Source organism: Cyprinodon tularosa, unplaced genomic scaffold (genome assembly GCF_016077235.1).
Source record: "Cyprinodon tularosa strain WSP-4 unplaced genomic scaffold, ASM1607723v1 ctg105, whole genome shotgun sequence".
NCBI lineage: Eukaryota > Metazoa > Chordata > Actinopteri > Cyprinodontiformes > Cyprinodontidae > Cyprinodon > Cyprinodon tularosa.
Genome location: NW_024037838.1, coordinates 846,726 through 870,544, shown reverse-complemented (window position 1 = coordinate 870,544; position 23,819 = coordinate 846,726). Strand labels below are relative to the sequence as shown.

The window sequence follows — 23,819 nt, the reverse complement described above, 5'->3', positions numbered from 1 at the left end:
TTATCAGAGACAATGATGCATTTCCGGTGGACTCAGAAATTGGAATTTTGACCTCCGAGTCAGAGATTAAAACTGGAATGACCTCTGAGCCGGAAAGTCGGATCAGTGCACATCTTCAGGATTCAAGATGCCGATTCAGGTAAGTGAAAGTTTCATATTAGCAGTTTTTATAACATTTAATCAGTCGTCCATGTTTTACTTTTAGTGTTTAAATGAGGAAATGTTTCAACAGTGTTTATAAGCACAGAACTGTCAGAACTAAGAACTTTTGACCCAAAATTTCAGGCAGACAGACTGCTGTGATTTACAATAATGTTTCCCAGACAATACGTCGAATCTGCTACTCAACTGCTGGGATGAAAAAGGCTGGAATCTCTGTAGAGGGGAAAACTCCTGTTAGGGACCATGAAAATCTGACGGAGGATGGATACGAGTGTGTGAGTCACTAACCTGGTTTTAAAGTTCAGTCCGAGCCCAGAAGAAGGAGTGGAATTCAGCCAGATTACTTCCCACAGCATCCAGCGGATGCTGCCCAGAGAGTTCCAGGAGCCGAAGCCAAGAGGGCTGCAGGTCCTGCAAGAGCAGGGGTTTCCGGCAGGAGAAGCTATAACTGGTGTCAGTGAGGTACACAGGAGTCCAGGCCAGAATATCAGAGATTCGAAGAGGTACCGAAGGGAAATCCAAGTCAAGGTCAGGAGACAGATCCAAGGTCGTAAGCAGACAGAATTCAGCAAGAAACCGAAGATAAGTCAGGCAAACAGATCAGAACAGGGGAAGCAGGCTCAGAGGTGCAAAGGCAGAAATGAGTCAGGATCAGGCAATTAAAACAACACATAGGGTAGGCTAGAGAACTTGCACCAACTGCTTTAATTATCTGCCACTGCTGACTGGGGGCAAGTAGCTTAAATAAAGGCAGAGCAAGTGGATGAGATGAAGGGTACTGACAGCCTTGGCAGAGCTAAGCAGGTAGAAAGAATGAACCATTAAGCCAGCCATGACTGCCAAGATCATAACACAGAATACATCTTAAAACAGTGTTGATGTCATTTATGGTTGTTTAAATGAAAACTTTGCTACGAGTTTCCCTTTTGTTCCAACTTTCTGACAAGCAGGAAATTGAAGTGCCATTCATTCAGAGGTAACCTCACTTTGATGCTAGAGTTTGGATTGTGAAGGAAATATAAGGCAGCAGTACCACAGGAATCTGAGAGAGGAGAGGAAGTGGCAGCCTTCCTCAGCCTCACTGAACACATACAGATTGAAGACTGGGATGTCATCCTACAGCAGGGTATCAAGTGCTGAGATGGTGCCAAGATCATGACACAGAGGACCTTTTGTTGCTGTGTATGGTCCTTCCGTGCACTACTGAGGTGTCTAAATGAAGAAATGGTGCTTTGTCTGCTTAAACTTCAATCATTGAAGGCAATAAACAACTCCAAACGAGTAGATCGCAGAATGATGGGTGTGAGGTTGAAAAGGCTTTGGCAAGTTATTCATTAGAATACAACTCAACCCTACTTCTGATCCCACTGAGGCATTTTTTTCTATAAAATACAACATTTTAAAAAGTCTAAGAGCTTTTTCCAAGAAGCATTACTAGAAAAAATCCAAACTTTAATTTCCTAACTGCTTTATTTAAATATATTTCTTATCATCGTAGGCCTACTATTGAAACTATAAAGAAAATTACCAATTTTTGACTAAAATTGCTGTTGAATGCTGCATTATCATTCCACCTGGAGTAAAGATCGATATAAATTTTCAAAATTGACGTGAAGTTTTTCCCTGATATAATTTTGTGTTCACAAAAACCTTCAGCAAAAACCTTAACCGAGGCAAAAGACACAGTATGTAATGTATAAGCAATGATGGTGACTTGTGAACAGGAAGTGAAGGTCACAGCTTCCCCACCTCCAAAAACTAGACATCAGCACTGCTCAATTATATTGTCTTGTTTATCTTGTTATAATCTTGCAAACAATCATGATGTTGCATGTTTTTTTTCCCCGTCTCCTCTCACCCTCTACAGCTTTTTAAACCCTGAAATGTCACAGGAGACACCTCCCACTTCCACCTTCATTTGAAATTCTCACTTCCTTTATTTCGTTTTGTGATGTACTTTAACCTACCGTCTCCTCTGAGCCCTCACTCTGGTGGCAGAGTGCACCACTGACGCATCTTGAACCGACTCTTCCCCCCCCCGAGACTCTCAGGTAAGCCCGCAGCATCACTCACACATCCACTTCTGACCTGCTAAACTCTCTGAAGGCGTCTTGTAGTGACAGCTGTTTGCGTTTTGAATTAAATATCTATCAGCCTCATATTCCACATGGTGTAGGTTTCTTTTGCTTCACATAGGAGGCCTAGCTTTTCCATCACAGCAGGGAGTCCCAGTGACAGGGATGCATTACTGACATGCATTTGGGCTTGTGATGAAATTACAGCTAGTTTTGCAGAAGTCCTTATTAAATTAGACACAGGGCTGCCTCAGATGTCTTGTGATGCACATGTAGCCAAGCTGTTGTACGTGGTGCTGAACTTAGGCGCGGCTGCAGATTCCAGGAAGTAAAATCTACAAATGGAGGTAAAACAAAACTGAACCACCCTGGGATTTAAAAAAAAACAACTTAAATGATGCAAAACTTTGAACATATTCTGATTATTGTGTTTCTTTTTAAGGATTTCAGGTAAATCTCTAGCTTTTATCCTGACCTGTGTTTAAGCTTTTTTCCTATATTTATTCTACACATTTGTTTGGATGAGATGAGAGTTTGAATAAGAAAGAAGATGAAGGGAAAGCGTGTAGCTTTGTTTGACCCTCTTTGAGGATGTGGTGTAACTGTCGCTCTGCCTGCTGCTTTGCCTTTTTAGGGTTGCACTATGTGTACCTCACACTGATTATAGAATCATAGCTTGCTTTTATATTTTTTACAAATTGCCTTGTATGGTTGTGTCAGCATGCAGAATTACTTCAGTGGGACACAAATTAAAGAGAGAAGAGGCACCAGTTGCAGACGGACAAGAGGAAGCAGTTGTGAAAGCTTTTGCTTCTCCTTTTTTCTAGTTTTCCTCCACTGCAGTCAGCTTTGTTTCTGTTGGTTGCAACCTGAAATCAGATAGCATGAATAAAGACAAGACATCAAAGCTGCTTTGTTCGATTGAACACATAAAATATGCATTTGAAATAGATGTCTCAAAATCCAATGTTTTCTTTGCTTTCTGTCCAGTTCACCATGTCCAGGAAGGTTGTGAGAAGCAGTAAGTTTCGTCACGTCTTTGGCCAGGCTGTAAAGGCCGACCAATGTTACGATGACATCAGGATCTCCACCATGACCTGGGACAGCAACTTCTGCACCGTAAACCCCAAGTTTGTGGCCATGATTGTGGATGCCAGCGGTGGAGGAGCCTTCATGGTGCTGCCCCTCAACAAGGTGGGTCACATAGAGATAAAATCATTTTTTTGACATTTTCCTGCTAAAAGTACAGTTTATAAACCCGTGAGAAACGTCTGATGTCTTTGTCTTTGTAATGCCATGCTTGCACATTGCAATTTGAATTCTGCTGTCACTGCCGTGCAACCGACTAAAAAAGGAAGTTTGAAGCCGTCTTTTCACTCTTTCTTCACGTCACTCGCTCTGGTGTTGAGTTTTCACCATATTAGGAGTTTGTTGTCATGTCAGTGCAGAGACCGGATGTGGCTTCTGCGAAGTTGCTCTGTCTCCACGTTCTCAGCATCTTAGTTTCTTAGCAGCAAATTTCTCTGTGTGGCTGTTAAAACAGCAAAGTTTGTGTGTCAAAATCAGTTAACTGAAACACTGCAATTTATGGCATTTACATAAAATATATAAAGTCAGACCCTAATTTGAATAAAAGGGAAATATAAGTCATGAAATAATGTCATTTTTTCTTTCTATTTAGAAATTAAATCGTAGCAATATTTAGGCTAAACTACTTTTTTTATAGAAAGCTCTATCAAATTTAGGGTAAACACTACAAATGTATATCCTAAAAGTTATTTCATAGGTAAATTTATTTGCTAGCATCCTGAAGTATTTAAATAAGATAACCCACATTTTAGTGTATGAACAAAAGACCTTCACTGTCCTTCATCTGTTACAAAGTAAACAAGAATAAAGCCCGATGGACACGTTGCTGTTGAATCATTGATGTGTCTGTTCTGAGATCCATTTGCTCCCATTCTGATTCTGTCCTCCTGCTTTAATTGTGTCTTCTGCTGCTTTTCTGATCACACGTTACTAACATAAACTATTGAAAAAACAAATAGTTTTGCAGTAAACTGAAGATGCAAAACAAAAGTTATCACAAAGAAAGCAGGCCTGTGAGGAGCAGGTGGTTAAATGGTGTCCAAAGTGAGTCTGAAAGGCCAGATGCCGCATGTTTTAGATGTTTCCCTGCATCATCACACCCTGTTTAGATATATGGTTGATCAAAAGGCTCCTACTGAGTTACTTCACCCATTTGAGTGATTTGTGTTGGAGCAGGGAGACAGCTGAAGATTTCAGGCATCACTTACAGAAAGGATTTACTTTGTATGGGCTGGGAACTTTAGAATGACCACTAGGGGGCGGTGAGTGTTCGGAGGCATGTAGGAGCATCTGTCAGAGATGTTAATTTAGGTAACAGGAGGTTTTAATCTATTATCAGTTACATTACTAAGCTTCAAATCTAACATTTTTTTAGTAAGATTTTATCCATCAATATTTATTTAACACTTATTGTTTACTTTTTGATAAATCCCAATTGATTTCAACTTAATTTTGAGTGAATTTAGTCACTAAAATAATAATAATAAAAAAGAGGTTAAACAGATATGTTTTATAGGGCTTCAAGTGTTCAAAAATAGAAATGTTTGCACTTTGATGAGATCTTTATTCTTAAAGAAAATAGATAAAACATAGTTTTGCAAATACCCCTATTAGCTTACCGCTGCAATTTTATTTAACTTGGCTTGATTTTTCCATTGGGTTTCAAAACTTGGGGATCTTCTACTTGTATACCAAAATACTTCTTTTATATGTTAAAAACTACTGAAGTATTGCGTATTGGCGCATTACATAATACTGGACGTACTTATATGAATGGTTTTGCATCAATGCATCAAATTACAACCTGTAGCTGCTTCACCGCTGTTCATATTGAGTTTATTTTAGGTGTCCAAACATGTGAGATTGTCGCTATTTTTGCCCAGAGCTGCTCTTTAACCTGGTTACCAGACATCAGAGGCTGGATCTATCAGCTGACCTGCAGTTTCCTAACATTTTTTACATTCCTCATCATGGTCATTGGCTGTTTTTTGTATTAATGTTTATCTCTTGTAGCCACCTTCAAACTCTGTGATGTTTCTCCCTGCAGACGGGACGTATCGACATGTCCTACCCCACCGTCTGTGGTCACACAGGTCCAGTTCTTGACATTGAGTTCTGTCCACATAACGACAACATCATTGCCAGTGGATCTGAGGACTGTAGCGTCATGGTGAGGCGTTAGAACCTCCTAATTCTTCCAACATGCTCTTAAACGTTTCATGTGAATCACATGTGGCTTTTCATGATTAGATTTGGGAGATCCCAGATGGTGGGCTCACCTCAATGCTTACAGAGCCTGTTGTCAAACTGGAGGGCCACTCTAAGCGTGTCGGCATCCTGAGCTGGCACCCCACCGCCCATAATGTGCTGCTGAGTGCAGGTAATCTCTTTGTATAAATGGTTTGTTAGGGAACTGTTACTTTTCAGGAAGCGGAAAGAGGCAAATGCTATTAATGTCACATATGCTGCAGCACCAACGGGAAGTCAAGTTTTCTCTGTTATCGGACACTTTAGGTCACAGACTACTGCAACTTGAATCTTTAATCATTTTAAATCATGCATGCTACCTTATCACTTTTTGACTTCTGCATTCTTTTTATGCAGTGCCAATTTATTAATATTTTTGCAGATTAGGCCTTCTTCCTATTCTCTATCACTATGGAAACGTCATGTTTATGAACAACAGAGAACCTGCACTTGTTTGCCTGGTACAGGTTCTGATAACGTGGTGATCCTGTGGAACGTGGCTAAGGGGGAGGCGGTTGTGAGGATCGACAGCGTTCACCCTGACCTCATCTACAGTGCCTGCTGGAACAGGGACGGCTCCATGGTCCTAACCTCATGCAAAGACAAGAAGCTTAGAGTGCTAGACCCCCGCAAAGGCACCGTGCTCTACGTAAGTTTTCCATTCAGACCAGGTCTCCTTACTGCTATGCTGAATTGAACAAGTCAAAGAGTGACAACAATAAAAATTATCATAACAACAGTAAGCGGCTGTTTTGTCTAAACTGAATAATTTTCAAATACATACTTGTTATAAATATGATATTTTTCTGAAATAAGTATTTTAACTTTGCAGTCTAAAAAGTTAAATCTAACTTTGCAATCTACTTTACTAAGACTTTATCTTAATAATAATAAATATAATAATAATAAAAATAATTTTTAACAAATATATATATATATATATATATATATATATATATATATATATATATATATATATATATATATATATATATATATATATATATATATATATATATATGATAAATTTTAATGAAATGTAAATCTGAAAAATATTTTTTGTAAATAGAAATTAAATTCTAAAATATTTATATTTTCTACATTATAATACTAGGGTTACCTATAATAACAATTATCATCATCTCCTGTCTGTTTCATAACCATCATTTACTTCAGTATGGTATATTGACACCCATGTTTACTTTTGTACAGTAATACGGGTTCTTATCTATCATACCTGAATTCCGGAGTTTTGTTTTTTTACTTCTTACCGGAAAGGCTTTGATATTTTAATCTAATCGAATTAACTGATAAAATACTTTAAATTGGTTAAAAAAATAGACTTAAATAATAAACATTTTTACATTAAAGGTCACAGAATAAGTACTATTTAGGATATAGATTAGAAAGTAGATTTGACATATTTATAAAATTTACTACTGCAATATTTTATTTTAGCTAATAATAATTTTAAACAGCTATTAATGAGAAAAAGATGCGATTAACTGTGTCCGAAATTGTGACTTTTACAAACAACAATTATTTGTCAATAACTTAATAGGATGTTTTTACCTGGTGTCTGAAATGTGGCTCCACTGCGCCCCCTACAGGAGAAGGAGAAACCTCACGAAGGCTCCAGGCCGGTGAGGGCGGTGTTCGTGTCCGGTGGGAAAATCCTGAGCACCGGCTTCAGTCGCATGAGCGAACGGCAGGTGGCGCTGTGGGACCCGGTAAGTGACAGCAGCAGGGTGATTGTCGTTTTAGTAAAGAATTTATAGAACAACCATAATAATAAATGTGTTACTACAATTATTATTATGAATAATGATATTAAAAACAACAATAATAATGAGGATGAAGTTTAATAACGTTGAATAACTTGGAATTCTTAATTATGGCTTTATTTTGAGAAACAGTTTGGGTTAATTCTAATCTAAATTAATTCTAAAACTAGTAGCAAAACATGTGGAATGTGTTTCTTGCTTTATATATTAGCATTTGAATAAAAGGAGCTAGTTTATATTCATTTTAAATGCTTTTATTCTATTGAACCAAGCAGTTATTAATCACCAGATCTCCAGACATCTTGTAGGAATTTAAAATATTATATTTTACAGTTAATCTATAAATTTGATCATATCACTAAATCTTATTCTATTTAAATTTATATTACTTGCATAAGATGATTTTAAAGCCCAAGTTCATTCCTTTACTTTTAGGATTTATTATGCTACATTACTCACAAACTGTAGTGACCTTAGGAGCCAACATCAGAATCAGGATACTGACTATGTGAAAGGTAACAATTAATAAAGTAACTATTGCTTAAGATCACCTTAAAAGAATGTATGGCTCAGTTAAAAAGAAATGAAATTGACTAACAATAGCAAGTAGATTTGTTATAACATATACAAAGAAAAAAAAAACATATAACATCTTGCACAATAAGACTCAAAAAATGTAAACAGAATCCCACTTTTATCATTTGTCAGAAAGAATTGCAGAAGATTTTCACCCAGCTGTTTCACAACAGCGAGATTGCAACACATCGGGTGTTATCTCTGCAAGAAACCGCAGAGGCATCAGTTAAATAAATCCCTTATTTACTGCCAGTCTGTCTACTCTCTTTAAGGACTTCCTTTGGTTATTATGAAAGCAGTAAACATTCTACACGATTGTATTTTCATAGACCAACTTTGGAGAGCCACTGACCCTGCAGGAGCTGGACACAGGCAGCGGCGTCCTCCTCCCTTTTTTTGACCCAGACACTGGAATCGTCTACCTCTGTGGAAAGGTTGGCTTCAGATTGGGAAACAGTCTGTGATTCTCACCCACAAAGACACAAAAAGCTCAAGGCTTTCTTTGATTGGCCTTCTTACAGGGAGACAGCAGCATCCGTTACTTTGAAGTGACAGATGAAGCTCCTTATGTCCACTACCTGTCCATGTATAGTAGCAAGGAGAGCCAGAAAGGGATGGGATACATGCCTAAAAGAGGCCTGGAGGTCAACAAGTGTGAAATTGCAAGGTAAGCGAAGCTGCTTGGATCTGAAGCTGGTTTGAAGTTTGAATTAGGAACTTTTGTTTCTAAGCTGCTCCTGGAGGGGCTAAATATCGTCATAAAGGAACCCAGTTTCCTCTGAGGCCACAAGCAGAACCATATTTCTCCAGTTAGGATGAATTTAACTAAAATTTAGCAAAGTTACAGCCTCAAATAAATCACAGTTTTATCCCTAAAACGACCAACAGGTAAAGAAATGGTGGGTTGTCTTAATATTTTTTAGCAATTTGAGTGATAACGTATTCAAATCTTTCTATCTTCAGGTTCTACAAACTCCTTGAGAGGAAATGTGAACCCATAGTAATGACAGTACCACGCAAGGTGAGTAATAAAACACTGTGAGACTCATCCTTGTAGGTTATGTCGCAACTAGCTCACTGTTTCCTCCTTTGGCTGCGTAGTCGGATCTGTTCCAGGAGGACCTGTACCCTGACACCATCGGTCCAGAGCCCTCGGTTGAAGCTGATGAGTGGTTTAATGGGAAAGAAGCTCCACCTGTTCTGATCTCCCTAAAGGATGGGTTTGTAGCCACCACCAAGGCCAAGGAATTCAAAGTCCACAAGAGCCTCTTGAAGACCACCACTGCAACTGCAGTAGGCCAACCAGACAGCAGCGGGGTGAGAAAAGACTGGAACATTTACTGATTTTGGATTAAGGGTGCCTGGTTGGGCCATTTCTTATTAAAATTCTGCACTTTGATGTATTAATGCACATACCTTTCTATTTTGTCAGGAGGTCCAGTCTCTAAGGAAGGAGGTTCAGAACCTGAAAGCAGCTCTAGAGGAGCTGACCAATCGTGTAAAAGAGCTGGAGACCAAAAATTAAAAGCTTAGAAATTTAGAAAATGTGAAGGAAGGAAAACTATAAACAAGAGCAAAAAGGCAATAGCAAAGAAAATGGAGCCAAAAAAAAAAAAAACTGGAAGAAAACTTCTGTTAATATTTGTTGTGAATTACAGGAGAAGATCAAAACTGCAGATGTCAGAAAATGTGTTTTAACCTGAAGCTTGAATTTGTTTTGTTTGTCTTTGGGAACAATTTTTGATTTATATTTTAATATATGTGTTTAAAATAAAAGTCCTCTGTATTTTCCAAAGTCTTCCTTCTGTCTAACTTTTTTTTTTCCTTTTTATACTACATATAGAAAACCAACAGCTATATTGCACAAAGACCCAGATATATGAATTCTTGCTACAGAAATAGACAGAAAAATTAACCTTTCCTTAAAAAGTATAGAACGAGTTTTTTAAATAAAATAAAAAATCACATAAGAGTCAATCACCCACAGAGTGATTCATTTCATGCATTTATTTCTGTGTATTACTGCATTTCTCATAAAGTAGAAAAAAACTGCTTAAAACATATCAGCCAGCTAAATGTCTGGATGAAACAAATGATTTTGACAGGCTCCAGACAAACAGCTCCAGTACTTATTGATTTTACCTGTTCTAGTCTCTATTTTAAATGCTTTGCACATGATACACAATGCTAATCTTTCTGTCTTTAAATATATTTGGAACCATAACATACATATAAAATCAGAGAAAAGGTTTTTAAAATTACACTAGTGGAGAGAGAAGATTTTTGTGCAGAAGAAGATGTTCCTTAGCTTCACTCGATGCTGCTGGTCAGTCAGGAAGCAGGTAATTTACTGACAGGAAGGATTTGAGCTGGGTAAGGGTTTCTAGGTGGACACGTTTCTCTGCTGTTGTTTTCCAAACATGGAGCTCTTTGAAATCAAAGCTTATATATATATATATATATATATATATATATATATATATATATATATATATATATATATATATATATATATATATATATATATATATATATATATATATATATATATATATATATATATATATATATATATATATATATATATATATTTATATATATATATATATATATATATATATTTATATATATATATATATATATATATAAAACTAGTTTAGCAGTGTTGCTAAAGTTTAGCAGTTGTTGTGGCTTGTGTCGAGTAAGCCATTTTGCAATAGAAATAAAACTATCAAAAATTAAAACAGGAAATTATAATTGGCACAAGTGATTTTGAGCATGCAGGATCTATTCTTTTTGCAGCAATCTCTGGTAGCACCCGTAACCCCCTACTCTCTTTCATATAGAATTTCTTGCAGATTTTATTCAAGCCTGAAGGGATTGTTGCTGGGACACTGTGGTTCATCCTTATCTGTACAGCAGACCTGCAGCCAGAACTATCAGTGAAGCAGGAGCTCATCCAATGTAGATATACAGTCCCCTCTCTTTCTTCTGCATACAAGATGATGTACCAGCAAAAATTGTGGCATTAAGCTATCTGAAATGAACACCTGGGGTCCGTTTCATGAGGCAGGTTTACCAAAAACTCTAAGCTGTGCAAACCTGAAAACAGGTTAACTCTGACTCTGGTTCACAAAGAGAGTTGGAAAATGGCAACCGCAAAGAGGCTACAGTGAAAGCTGCAACAGCCAAATACCTGTAACAGTTAAGGCAAGTTCTGAAAAGTCAGCCCAATGACATGAAAAAGGTCTAGACAAGGTCTGCTTTTATTTTTCTTCTATTTTGTTGTTTAATTCATTTAATGCACTTTATATTGGCCTTGTACTGAATTGTGATTTATAATGCTATGCTTTGTCAGTAATCAGATAACCTTCTGGGGTAATAAGTAGGCCTAAGAAGGAATTTCAGGTCACTGATATTAAAACACGAAAGCTACTCATAATGTGTTGTGGATTCCAACCCAAATCCAGTATTCACAGAACATACACCTAGAGAAAAGAAGGAGGGAGAGGTCTATTGAGGATCAAAGTCACCGTTGATGATTAAGCATCCATCTGGAAGATGGCCTTAAGGGATGAAGCGCTAAATGAATGTCACACACAATGGAAGATGGAAGAGAAGGAATCATAATAGGAGGAAAAACCCCTGCATGGGATGTACTAGTGATGGACATCTAGAGTGGCCAATATGACCAAATCCTACCTATTTGGTTAGTATTGACAGAGATTTCTGGATTGGAGAATGGCCCAAATCAGTGTCATTGTTTCCATTGTTACTTTTGTATGTCAGAGCTCTGATGCTTTGATGATTGGGTTATGTCTGCCAGCAATGGGAAGGGAAGCGCTGATGTTATACCTCTGACTTGTCAAATCTGTGTTTTTATTGACCCTTATTCTGAAGTTCTGAACATGTCGGCTGTGTAGAACATTTTTTCATTTTACGGTTTTAATCTTTTACACTGAGATCGATCATGTTTTACTTATAATGGGGTTTGTCACATTTAGCAGCTCAGGTTAATATATATATTTTTTGTTATACCTTGTATACATGAAATAATCTATTTTAGAGACCGAGAAACATGCTCCTCATGGTATGGTAAACAGTGAAATTTACACTTCTACTTGAGTAATAAACATTAATACTTTTAACACCTGCATATGATCTATTCATCCCATTCCTAATCCATAGGGGTCTACCCTTTGCAGCTAGACCAGCTTAACCTCTTTGTGGGAAAATTATCCACAAGGTTCTGTGATGTTTCTGTAAATTTCTGACCTTCTTCCAGAAAGGTCACACACTGACACTTGAAGAAAAGGCCTGGGTTTCAGTCTCCGATCTAATTCATCCCAAACATGTTCTATAGAGTGCAGGCCAGTCTGCTATATCCACATCAGACTCTGCCTTTCATGTCTTTATGGACCTTGCTTTATGTTCTAGTGCACAGCCATGTTGGAAGAGGAAGGTCCAAACTTTTCCCACAGAATTGGGAGCATGGAATCATCCAAAATGTATACTGAAGCTTTAATAGTTTCTTAATCATAATGTCCCCTCCACCAAAACAAGGCAGTCAGACAAGCACTGTTCTCCTGGCAACGACCAAACCCAGTGTGCTGAGAAACTAGTCCATGCATTTGTTCGTTCAATTACTATTGTAATTCTTTACTATGAGTAAGTCCATAAACTGTAGTTAAAAGCCTTCAGCTGATACAATAAGCAGCAGCCAGAGTTCTGATGAAAGTTCATAAGTCGATTCATATTTCTGGAATTTTAACTTCCCTTCATTTGCTTCCTGTTAAAGCTAGAATAGATTTGTATCAAGCCCTATGTGACCAAACCCCGTCTTATATCAGAGATCTGATTGTTATGTTCCTTACAGAGCGCTTCACTCTAAATCTACAGCTTTAAGTGTGGTTACTAGAATTTATAAAAGAATGGGAGGCAGACCTTTTAATCTTTAGGTTCCTCTCCCGTTTTACTCTGTGAGGCAGAAACTCTGTCTACTTTTAAGACAAGACTTTAAATCTTCCTTTATGAAAAAGCTTATCAACAGAGGGACGTTTGCTTTGTAGATGAGTGAGTAGAGAAGCCAGAGGAGGTAGAGTGAACGGCGCTATCCGGTGGGGGAGGGTTCAGTTTGGACTGACGTTTTTTTTCTTTACTCTGCAAGTTTTATCAATAGAAAGTAATGCAAAAAAAGTAAGGAGTAATTGAGAAAAATGTTTTAATAAAAATGTTTTCTGCATGCATCTGGTTAGGAATTAACCCGGCAGCTTTCTGAATAGGAATAAAGAAATTATAAATGAAATGGCAGAAACATAAAAAGGGATTTAATAAGCACATTTTTTGGCAGCTGAAATATTATATTGAAAATAAACACGGATATCTGATTCCACTAATAAAGACATTTTCTGTATCTCAGTATTTCTCTAGGGTACCATTTCAAGGACTCTAATGGGAATAATACAAATTTCCCAATATATAAGAAATCAAATATACAGGTCAAACATTTTTTGCCAAAAAAAACAAACAAAAAAACAAAAAACCTTGAACAGAGTTAACAGAATTTTAAATTTTTTTTGCATGCAATTATTAGCCGGCAGTGTTTACACAGCAATCTCTGGTGTCCCCTTTCCACTTTTCTCTATTCCATTTCCTTTTCTAACCATCTAGTGGACACCAGTCTCTTTCATAAAGCTACACATAATTGTTGTCTGGAGCTGAAGCACTGCTGCTGTAGCACTTTGCTTTTCCTCCTGAGCTGCTGTATTTGGGTCTGCTAAGCCTGCAGACCAGACCTCCAGTCAGAATCAGCAGCATACCTGCTGCACAGCCGACATCGAGGCACACTCCAATATTTGTCTTCTGAAAGATCTGTGACCCAGGTTGGAGGATATCTTTTAAAGTGATATAAGCCGAACAGCTGACTGGGATGATCGCCATGAAGCCACCCAGCAGCAGGCCCACTGCAGCCACCATGAGGATTCTGGGCTTGGCGTCTTCGTTCTGAGCATATTTGGCAAAGATGGCACCGTAGAACAGGATGAAGAGGCTGAGCCCACTGAGGATGCAGCTGAAGACAACCAGGACTCGTGGAGCTTGCAGGTCAGGGGATACCTGCTGCTGGGAGTCGTACAAACTGCAAACCTTCTGTCTGTTTCCCTCCTTTACACAAATCTTCCAAAGACCCTCTTGAACCACCTACACAACCAAAGACACAGAAACAGGCATTTGCAAACACTGTATTTAATTTTTTTTTTCACTGCCTTACCTTTTTTTTTTGCTCAATGCAGGCATAATGGGATAATATTTTTAATGATAGAACCAAGTCATTACATTATATTTTCCATATGTAAAATATATTGTAATGACTAGATAAACAATCTAGAAAAGTCAAGGTAATGATGTTGGGATTTTGGTTTAAATTTCTGATTTAAAAGCAAAGCAGTTAAGAGAATATGATTGCTAATTAAACTAGACCTTTACCAGCATGGGCTGAAAGGCCACTCAGGGAGGAAGAAGTAATTAGCACCATAAAAACCAGATGTCTATGGTTACAGTACATGTGGGGGAGAAAGGAGGAAGCTTGCAAGTAGCAGCACACCCTCCTAACTGTTAAATGTAAGGGGGGTAGCCTTATGTTCTGTACTTTGCACAAGGGGACTGATCACTTTACAAAATACATTAATGACAAATAAAATAACCTTTATGGTGAAGAATTCAGGCAAACTATCAATGAGATACTTTTAGAAAGACAGTTAACATATTTAAGAAAATTATGATATTTAGAAAATAATAATTTATTAATTTTATTCATATTTGACCTTTAATAAATACAGATAAATAATCTTCCAGAAAAACAAAAAGAAGCATAAAAAATGTACAGTAAGCATTCAACTATCTTCAGTTTATGTTTTGTAAATAACACATCATATAAGGCTTTAATTATTTACCCTTCAAATTGGCCACATCCGCATTCATTTCATACAATATTATGTAATCAATTTCGCAAACATTATGTTTAAGATATGCATGTTTCATTAAATGTATGCACTTTTCCATTTCTTTGCTATATATTTATATGTTTTTTTCTATATCTGTTTAAAATGAGTTAACTGGTTTAAGTGCACTTCACATCTTTTTGTTCTGTTCTGGTATTTTAGAACATTCTGGGATATTTAACTTTAATAATTTTTTTGATATTGGTTTAATTGTATGTTCTGCTGTATTAATTTGTGCTGACCTGCACAGAACATATTCTGCAATAATATATTCTACTATTGATATTTCTGACAGTCTAAACATGTTTACACGCACATAGACTGTTTATTGAGGACCAGTATTCCATAAGATGAAAGTATGTAAGGTTTTGATATAATGATAATATTTTCATGGAATGAAAAATCTGTGAAAAAAATGACAAACGTAAGAAAGTTTCTACATTATTTTTATAACATAAGAAATTTGGTCATGCTACTGTCCCGAGTGCTCTAGTGTTTCTCCACACTGGAGAAGTGCCTCAAACAGAAACCTGGAGACACATTAGAGATCTCAGTCCAGAAATGTGGCGTTCTAGGGATGGCTAAGATAATGAGATGAACCATCAAACTCCTATTAATCTGGTAGAGGACCAGAGCTTTAGATGAAGGAACCACCCAGCAGAACGAGTGGTGGATGAGAGAGAGCAGTGTTTTTTTAAAGGTCATTAAAATGCACTTATTTTTAAATACCTGACTGTTCAGTAAATAGTATCCTTCTCAAATATACCTACATTCATAATACTACATATACAATAATGTGGAGGAAAACATATAACAGCTAGTAAAACTTAATTATTTTAATTTTCTATGCCATAAAGAACTTTTTTGTGTTCTCTGAATTATAATATTTGTTACCTTTTGGGTCACAAAACTTGTTTTTTCAAAGGCAGTCACTCTCCAGCAAGGTAGGGTGCAGCACACAATGACCCCAACAAACCCGAGGACCCCGAGGGCCAGGCAAAGCTTCTCAACTGCTGATGATCGCATTCTGCAACAAACAAAATTCATTTTCTGTCCACAGACACAATCTAAAGCCCCGTGATTACAAACCTATGGTAAGCTTAAACATAGCTTAAATATAGCAAAACAAAGACATCATGTTTGATCTACAGAATCATTAGTTATACACAATACAGTAACTCACATCATGCCAATTGTGTCTTTTAAAGAATTTTTTTTTTTATATTAATCGCTAAAAAGCAGTTAGTAAAAAAAGGCTGCTGTAGCGCCGAGTAACTGATCATATCATCTATTTTGATATAATAGCATCATTTAAGCAAACAAACATATAATATATTATTATATTTAAATGAAAAAAAAGCTTTATAATTAACTCTTTAAAACGTTATTTGCAGTAGGTAAATTATAGTTGGTACTGTCTGTTCACTGATTGAAAAAAAAAACCATTAAGACAACAAATTTTTAAAACAGAAGTCCCTCTTTAACATGTTAACTAAAGTAACTAATGTGGATTTGTACTTTTTTAGGTTCAGCTTCTTTCCTACAACACGATAAGATAAGCTAAGACATGAAAATGTATTTATGTTTGTGTGTTTTGGAGAATTAAAGATGGTAAAGTGAAGTCATTAGTCAAGCCCCCAATACACTCAAGATATTTTTCTATTTTATCTAAATGAATTTAAATAGGTAAAGAGCATGAACTCATACGTCATTTTATAATTTTATCCGATATTCAAGTTTTTAAATCTTAAAATTTGCTTCGTCAACTTTTTAATTCTAAAGACGTGGCAAATGAAAAGAAAAAAAAAATTATAAAATGTATGTTTCATGCATCATATAGCTAGCATTGCAGTCTAAAAAAAAATTATATGTTTTTTATCCATATCTTTTGGTCATTTGGTGCAAATAAATACATACAAAAAGCTAATTATACATTTTTTGATTACATTATGACCGTCTTTGACTGGCCAAGATTGCATGTCAGCCCACCCAGCATTGCCTCGTATGCCCCAGGACAAAAATACTAAAGATTCAACACAGCAGTAAGAGATGGAGTTTTAGCTTCAACATGCTTTTAGTGCACCTATAGAAAAAATGCTTCATGGCAATACATTTTATTTTGCAGGGCAAAAAGTTTACTTCTTCTTAAAAGGCACAATGCTTGTAGGAAAATACATTTGTGACTGCAGCAGCACAGTTGAGTACTCTATATAGGTTGCAAAACAAAAACTAATTGTAAACAAGAATCAAATGTGCCCTCACATAGATATTTAGAGCATGCTGAAAATTTCCATATTTCAATATATTAAGTCAATGAATACTAATTCTATCATCAGTGCGGTTGATTTTTATCAAAATAGACTCAGTTTCTAAGATATGTTTTTCACAACATTAAAATAAGGAAATGCTTACCTTTTCAAAAATATATGGAACAGTTGTGGTGTTTCCTCAGACTTTAAAGAACGATGATCACAGAATGCAAAGTAGTGCTGTTTGTGCAATTCTGGTTTCACATATAAAACTAAGGAGGTTAAACATGGGCTTTTTAACATCAGCTGTGGTTTCCTGTTCCTGGCAAATTGAGATAATGTCAACATGATATTGCCATCTAAGTCTATAGAAACAGGAAGAGATCATGCTTTAGGTCCCTTTACTTTGGCCAAAAATTTAGGTAGAATATTAATTATTTGATCTACATTGATATATATTCTCTGACTCACAAACTGGATATAAACTATAAGAGGTTGGCAAAATTTTTGGTATAAAAAAAAAAAAAAAAACTGGACTTTGCAGATTTTAAGAGGTTTTGCACTGTGAAGCAATCCCCAGATAGAAAGATGGATAGATAGATATGCCTTATTAGCAAAGGCTGTAATATAAGGAAGAAAAAATGTGACTTCCTGTAGAGTTCTGAAGAAACCTATCAATTTTGCTAATCTGATTGTAAATGTTAATCACATTTAAACCTCAAGCAAAATGATTATATGTAGAGTATAATTGCATTCATCTTCCTGGACCCATTACATTTTAAAATTATCTTTTGCTACAGTTACAAATGCATGCAGCCTCTGTAATAGAGACAAGGGTTTCCACCATTTAATTACATGTCATTATTGATATTGTGGAATGGAATATAGTTTAAATGTGATTCATTTGCAATAGATGTCTTCAGATATTTGGGGAGACAGTTTTGATTGAGAGGCAGGAGGACTTGCCATCATTTCTGCAAAAAAAAAAAAAAAAAAAGAGTGGTTATTAAATGTCTCAGTCTGTTTCCCTTGGATATTGGTTGAACATATACCTGTTTTAGAGTCTTCCCAGTAGGGCAGGGCAGCAAAAAGAAAAAAATTGTAGAAAAAAAAAGGACATACGGAGAGTAGTGTTGAAAACAATTGATTTGAAATCTATTTATTCTTTTGATTGACTTTACTTTTGCTTGATTATAATTATAATAACTCGGCAAAGCCTTACCTGCATATCCCGACTATCATGTCATTCGGATGTACCAATCTTCTTCTGCCCTCCAAGCCTCCTCAAAAGCCAATAGCATCAGACTTTCCTTTATAAGCTGCATATGATGGTCAAATGTGGGGGAAAGATCCCCATTCCCATAGATTAACATCATCAACAGTGCTCAGCTTCATGTCTAGTGACTTGGTCTGAGCACCAAAAATCTTTTTATAAATTAATGCAAATAAGGACTTTAATTGCCTCCTTGTTGGCAGTAATATTTAATGGAAACCATGTTTTATTTTAAGGTCCTGTTTCTAGAGGTCAGATAAGTGAGAACTTAAAAGATTTCTGGGCTAAATATGTTTCCAGTTTTAGAAAGCCAGATAGCAAGTCTCCAGGTTAGTACAACAAGTTACTTTGTAAACCTGCTTTGGTTAGTAGATGGATTTATTGAATTTACCCTGAGTATGTTTCACATTCAAGCTGAGACCGGACAGGAAGAAGGTTTGAATTCATTTAATTTTATTTAATCTTATCTCCATCAGCTGTAACACGTACAACTACTTGTTCACAGGACAACATTTCAGCAGCCCTCAAATCATCACAAACAGAACAAAATACTAATAAAACAACCTTATCCATTCCCAACCGGTCCTTCATCTAAACATTCACACACTGACATGTTGTTACAGCAAGAACATGTGTTAGTTATTATTAGTGAGTTATCATTGTGTCAGACCCAATATATTAGACCAAATCACATCAGCTTCTCATTTCTCCAGACAATAATTTCAACCAAAAGTTAGGTTATGAAAAAGTGCTTATTTACAAGGATTTTAAAATGGCAAAGTGTTGCAACCATGCATTAGATAACCTTTTCCATAATTACATTTATTTATAGGTTTTTAACCTGTTGGTTATCTAGAAATCATAGAAGTGCACTGCTTAAGGTGGCTGCATGTTGAAGTAGCTCTACTACCTCAACTCTGATCCTCTTATTTTGCAAGAACTTCGGCTTCTCCTTTAGTTGATCAGTTTCTTTTTTTAAAGGGACACTATGCAACATTTTTCAGTTAATTAATGTGTTCCATAACGTTATGGATGATTAAATGAGTCATTTCAGGTTGAACAAAGGTATTCTCGGCCGCCCTGGTGGTCTGTGGGGGAAATACTGCACTTGCAACTGCAGGAGCACCGACCCGCACCCACAGGCTCAGAAGTCTCGTGAGAGTCAGTCTTGCTTTATGGCGAGAACTGCTACATGCCCCCAGTTAAAAACATTCTCTTTGCTAGCACAGTGGCAATCTTTGTGCAGTTATGCTACGTTCACGCAGCAAAATCGCATCTGCTGCTTCATTTTTGCTGCTTGTACCAGTTAGTACTGACGCGCGGCTGAAGCAGCTTTGCTGCTCTGGCTGCAAAAGTGTGTCTGAGGCGCGTTGGGCGGAGCTTCACTATCCTTTCTCTGCCTTGCAGCTATATTTGCTGTGATCAGTGGGAATAAAGTAGTTTTAATATGTTTTTAAGTGAGAAAATACACCTGAAAACGTAATCAGTGCAGTCAGTTCATTCAGATTATTATCCTGCCTTCAATATGTTTTCTGTCGGAGCCGCTCAGACCCCCACATACCAGGGATGCGCCGACAGTATGGATCCCTTCATCAGCAGCGGTTCACCGCGGCAGCTGGTAGGTGTTTTTCATCTAAATAATCCAAACTGCATATTCTGCCGGCAGATTTCTGCATTTTAAGTTAATTTAGGCGTCAATAAACTGTTTAAGAGCAGTGATCATCAGCGCTGTGTCTCTCTCCCTGCGTTAAACGCACCCGACGCGCTGCTGCAGCCGCTCAGACGTGCTGCGCCTGCAGCTCAAAACGCGCCGCGGGACCTTTGCATGTAAACTCGCTGGTTCTGTCGCGCCAGCTACATCCAGTGTGAACGCAGCGTTAGTCATTCGCTGCTAAGCTCAAAACAACCGCGCCTGGCTTGACGGAGAAACCAGGAGAACAGCTGAGCATATTTACGACAGTGCACTTTTACTTTCGCCCTCTGGAGGGAGCCTCACTGGAAAATCAACACCGGTTGCATAGTGTACCTTTAATATTTTTTTCCCTCTGGTGTTGAATGCTGTGTGACCAGAAGGATTTTTACTGTTTTTATTTTTCCCTTTTTGGATACTTCTTATGATATGTTACCGTAGCAACCATAGTAAGTTAATTTTTTTTTATTACAAAAAAGACTCATAAACAAAGATTTGCAGACTGGTATCCTCTCTTGAGTGCTGGTCAGAACTGAATACTTCTCTGTCATATCTCTTGTCCTTTGTTAGATGGGATCTTGAACTTTAGATCTTCTGCGTTTAAATGTCCTGAAATTAATTTGCCAAAACAGCGTACCATCTTGCTTTACCCTGTCTGTAGTAGTGTATTAAGTCTGATGGATGTACACAGTGTTGTCAAGGGACGGCTTTGAGGCTTGACAAACCTTAGGTAAGTTATGAACAGAATAACCTGTCAGTGTCCCCACACTGTGTCGAGCTTTTTTGGTCAGACATCGATTATGTTTCTCTGGTTTTCTTCTCTGTTTTTATCCCCCCAGAGATAAAATAATAGCATCCTCTGCATGGACGAAAAAGACCATTAAGTTTGTTTAGTTTGTAGCTTCACCTCTCAAATTTTTACTCGGCTCTTTTGTTGTTGCTGTCAGAACCCGTGCTGCCATCTTGATGCTTTGCGTGATGAACATGCTCTTCATTGATTTGTTGAAGTTCCTTGAAGCCTGAAAAGAGCATGCAAGAGCAGTCTGGCTGAAGTAAAAAAAAAAAACGGAGCAGAAAAAGGAATAGGGCTGCAATGTGTTTTGTTGGGATTTGAAATGATGAGTGTAATTGGAAAAATGCAAATCTCTCAAGTTGAGTTGAGTTTTTTTAAGATAAATTTTATTCCTTTTTCAAACATATTGGAATCTGAACAAGTTTCAACAACCTCTGCTGATCATTTAAAAAAGAGATAAAAGCAACATAATATGACAAAAGTTTTATCAATGAAAATATATGCAGAACTTGGAGTATCTAAGAAACACAATCATAAACTTGCTTCCTGAAGCACATCTAGTTAGAGATGATGTGTTGGGATCTGGAGCTGTACCACCTTCCTCCAGCAGAGTGCGCCGTGGGTCCTCCTGAGCTGAGCCTCCAACACACCTGTGGCGCATCTCATCATCAGAGTTCCAGCGCTATATAACCTGACTTCAGACCTTGCCACTGGCGTGTTCAGGGAGTGGCCTTGGGTGGCACAGGCCACCCCTGAAATCTGATTGGCCACCCCAAGTGTCACCCCAAAATTTTAAAATATGATTGGCTATATGCCCAGTCAGAGGCGGGCCACTGCGCTGAACGTAAAATGCGCCCTTGTTTTGAGTTGAAGTTGAAGAAGACGCGAAGAAGACGTTGATGAACCTACAGGTGAATACATTCTCCAGTCTATCAGAAAGCAGCACGTCTCTGGCGCGACGTTGTGAAATATGTGAGTAGCCTACATTTTACTTCACTTACTGTGCCTGTAGTTAGAAGCTGTAACGGTAATAAGCTAAACATGTACCCTGTCTTGTTTGTTTTATTGTAATCGGCACACGGCTGTCGTCTCCTCATCTCGTTAGAAAACACTGTTTTGACTGTCAACGATGCTAATGCTAACATTTAGCTATTCTGTACTGAGTAAAACTGTTATATTAGACCCCTATAACATCATTTACATTTCATTTTCATTCTTGTGTGTGCACAATTATTTATTGTACAACATATAAGAATGTCGTGCATTATGGGACTATTACAGTATGAAATTTGCAAGGAAGAAAAAGAAATCAAGGAAATCAAGGAAGAAATCTAAGATAGAGCCAGAGCAGGGGCAGAGCAGTCAGTCACAGGATGAGAGCCAGCCTTCAGCCTCAGCTGTACACATTGGTAGGTGAAATCCTGATAGTTCAAGTTTGTTCTCATGTTTGAACTTACTAATTTAGTTTGATTGTACCATACCTCTTAGTTTACTTAGGAAAGGCTGATTGTATTATCATTCTAATCACAGCTTATGTATTATTATAGAGTCACCCTCAACATCACATACACATCAGGGTATGTATGAATTTACCTTCTTTAAAACATTATGTGCATTGATTCGAACTGAGATATTTCAAATATACTACAGTGTCATATACTGTCATTAAGTGTGTAGACATTTTTTTAAACAATACTGGTGTGAAAAGCCTAAATGTGACAATTTGAATTATAATGAACTGATAAAATCTCTGTATTGCTACAGGTGTGTCCAGTGCTGAGCTTCTTGCAGGCCATCCACAGGGGGATAGTGGTGTGGGAGCCTCTTATAGCCAGCCGGGACCTATTGGTATGTCTTAACAATTCATTTTTCATATGAAGTATAATATACTTTGGCACATTTTCATTCTAATGACAACCTATGTGTTATTGCAGAATCAGGTGAAGATTCTTGTGATGAGGGCCCTTCACCATCACACATGCAGCATAGTATGTATGCTTTACCTTTTTTTAAATTAACATCACCGTATCTGCTTTTATTTAGATCAGGATACCAATAATACTGGTGTTTAAAAACTTTATAGTTTTTTTTTTTTTTTTATGTGCATTGTTTACTTATGTTGGCATGGTAAGGTAAGCTATATTTGTTTTGTACAGTCTGTACCTCTACCAAGTTTTGCACAGTTTCATCAATCAATACATATATATATATATACCAAAGTCTAGGTGTGGGTGTGTATTTTCTTGTGTGCATGTGTGCGTGCATATGTGAGTGTATATGTCTGTGCGCAGGCGGTCCTGCTCATACTTCATGCCACCCCTGCATAAGTCAGTGCCCCACTGGTGCCACCCCTATCAAAAATGTCTGGACACGCCCCTGGACCTTGCTTCAACGCCGCAGTGTTGATCTAGTTTGGTTAGCGACCTGAGCCTTGTAACCTGAGAATCTTAGTTATCTCTAGATGAGATAAGATTCTAACTCTTCCTTGTTTTTGCCTCACAGGAATCCTGTCTCTCCCTGAGGTTCTGGATGAGCTTAACCTGCCGAGCCTGCCCTCGTGAGCCAAACCTGAAGACTCTTCTGTGGATTCCCCTGCAGCCCTTGGCTAAGAGCTGGAAACTCAAATCAAGGTCTGCCCTCAAAGTTAGAAGTAAGACGCTGATGCAATTATTGGACTCTGCTGAACAAACAGTCTCTGGACCCAACAGTTTCCTCTCTCAAAGAGAATCCTTCAAGGTATTCCTCAGAAATATCTAAGACTCATAACTCAACAGTCCGTTTGCTAACTGAACTGTCATCCCTGCAGACTCCAGTGAACCTGCCCCCTGACCAGTTCCAGTTCCAGTGCAATATTCATGTGCTTGTGTTTTCAACAAACCTTGT

The 23,819-nt window shown here is 37.4% G+C and overlaps 2 protein-coding genes across 2 annotated transcripts; one reads left to right on the top strand and one right to left on the bottom strand.

Annotated features, from left to right (window-relative positions):
* The first annotated feature begins 2,059 nt into the window (after positions 1-2,059).
* coro1a (coronin, actin binding protein, 1A) lies at positions 2,060-9,728 on the top strand. Its single transcript, XM_038284524.1, has 11 exons — positions 2,060-2,213; positions 3,228-3,431; positions 5,374-5,496; positions 5,577-5,706; positions 6,041-6,222; positions 7,184-7,303; positions 8,263-8,367; positions 8,455-8,600; positions 8,897-8,954; positions 9,035-9,250; positions 9,366-9,728. The coding sequence occupies exons 2-11, from the start codon at positions 3,234-3,236 to the stop codon at positions 9,456-9,458; spliced, it is 1,371 nt and encodes a 456-aa protein (XP_038140452.1). The 5' UTR covers positions 2,060-2,213; positions 3,228-3,233; the 3' UTR covers positions 9,459-9,728.
* Positions 9,729-13,587: 3,859 nt separating this feature from the next.
* On the bottom strand, positions 13,588-17,432 carry LOC119783167 (claudin-4-like). The gene is made up of 3 exons (XM_038284535.1): positions 17,344-17,432; positions 15,826-15,958; positions 13,588-14,131 (listed from the first exon to the last, which is right to left on the bottom strand). The coding sequence occupies exons 2-3, from the start codon at positions 15,955-15,957 to the stop codon at positions 13,628-13,630; spliced, it is 636 nt and encodes a 211-aa protein (XP_038140463.1). The 5' UTR covers position 15,958; positions 17,344-17,432; the 3' UTR covers positions 13,588-13,627.
* Positions 17,433-23,819: the final 6,387 nt, after the last annotated feature.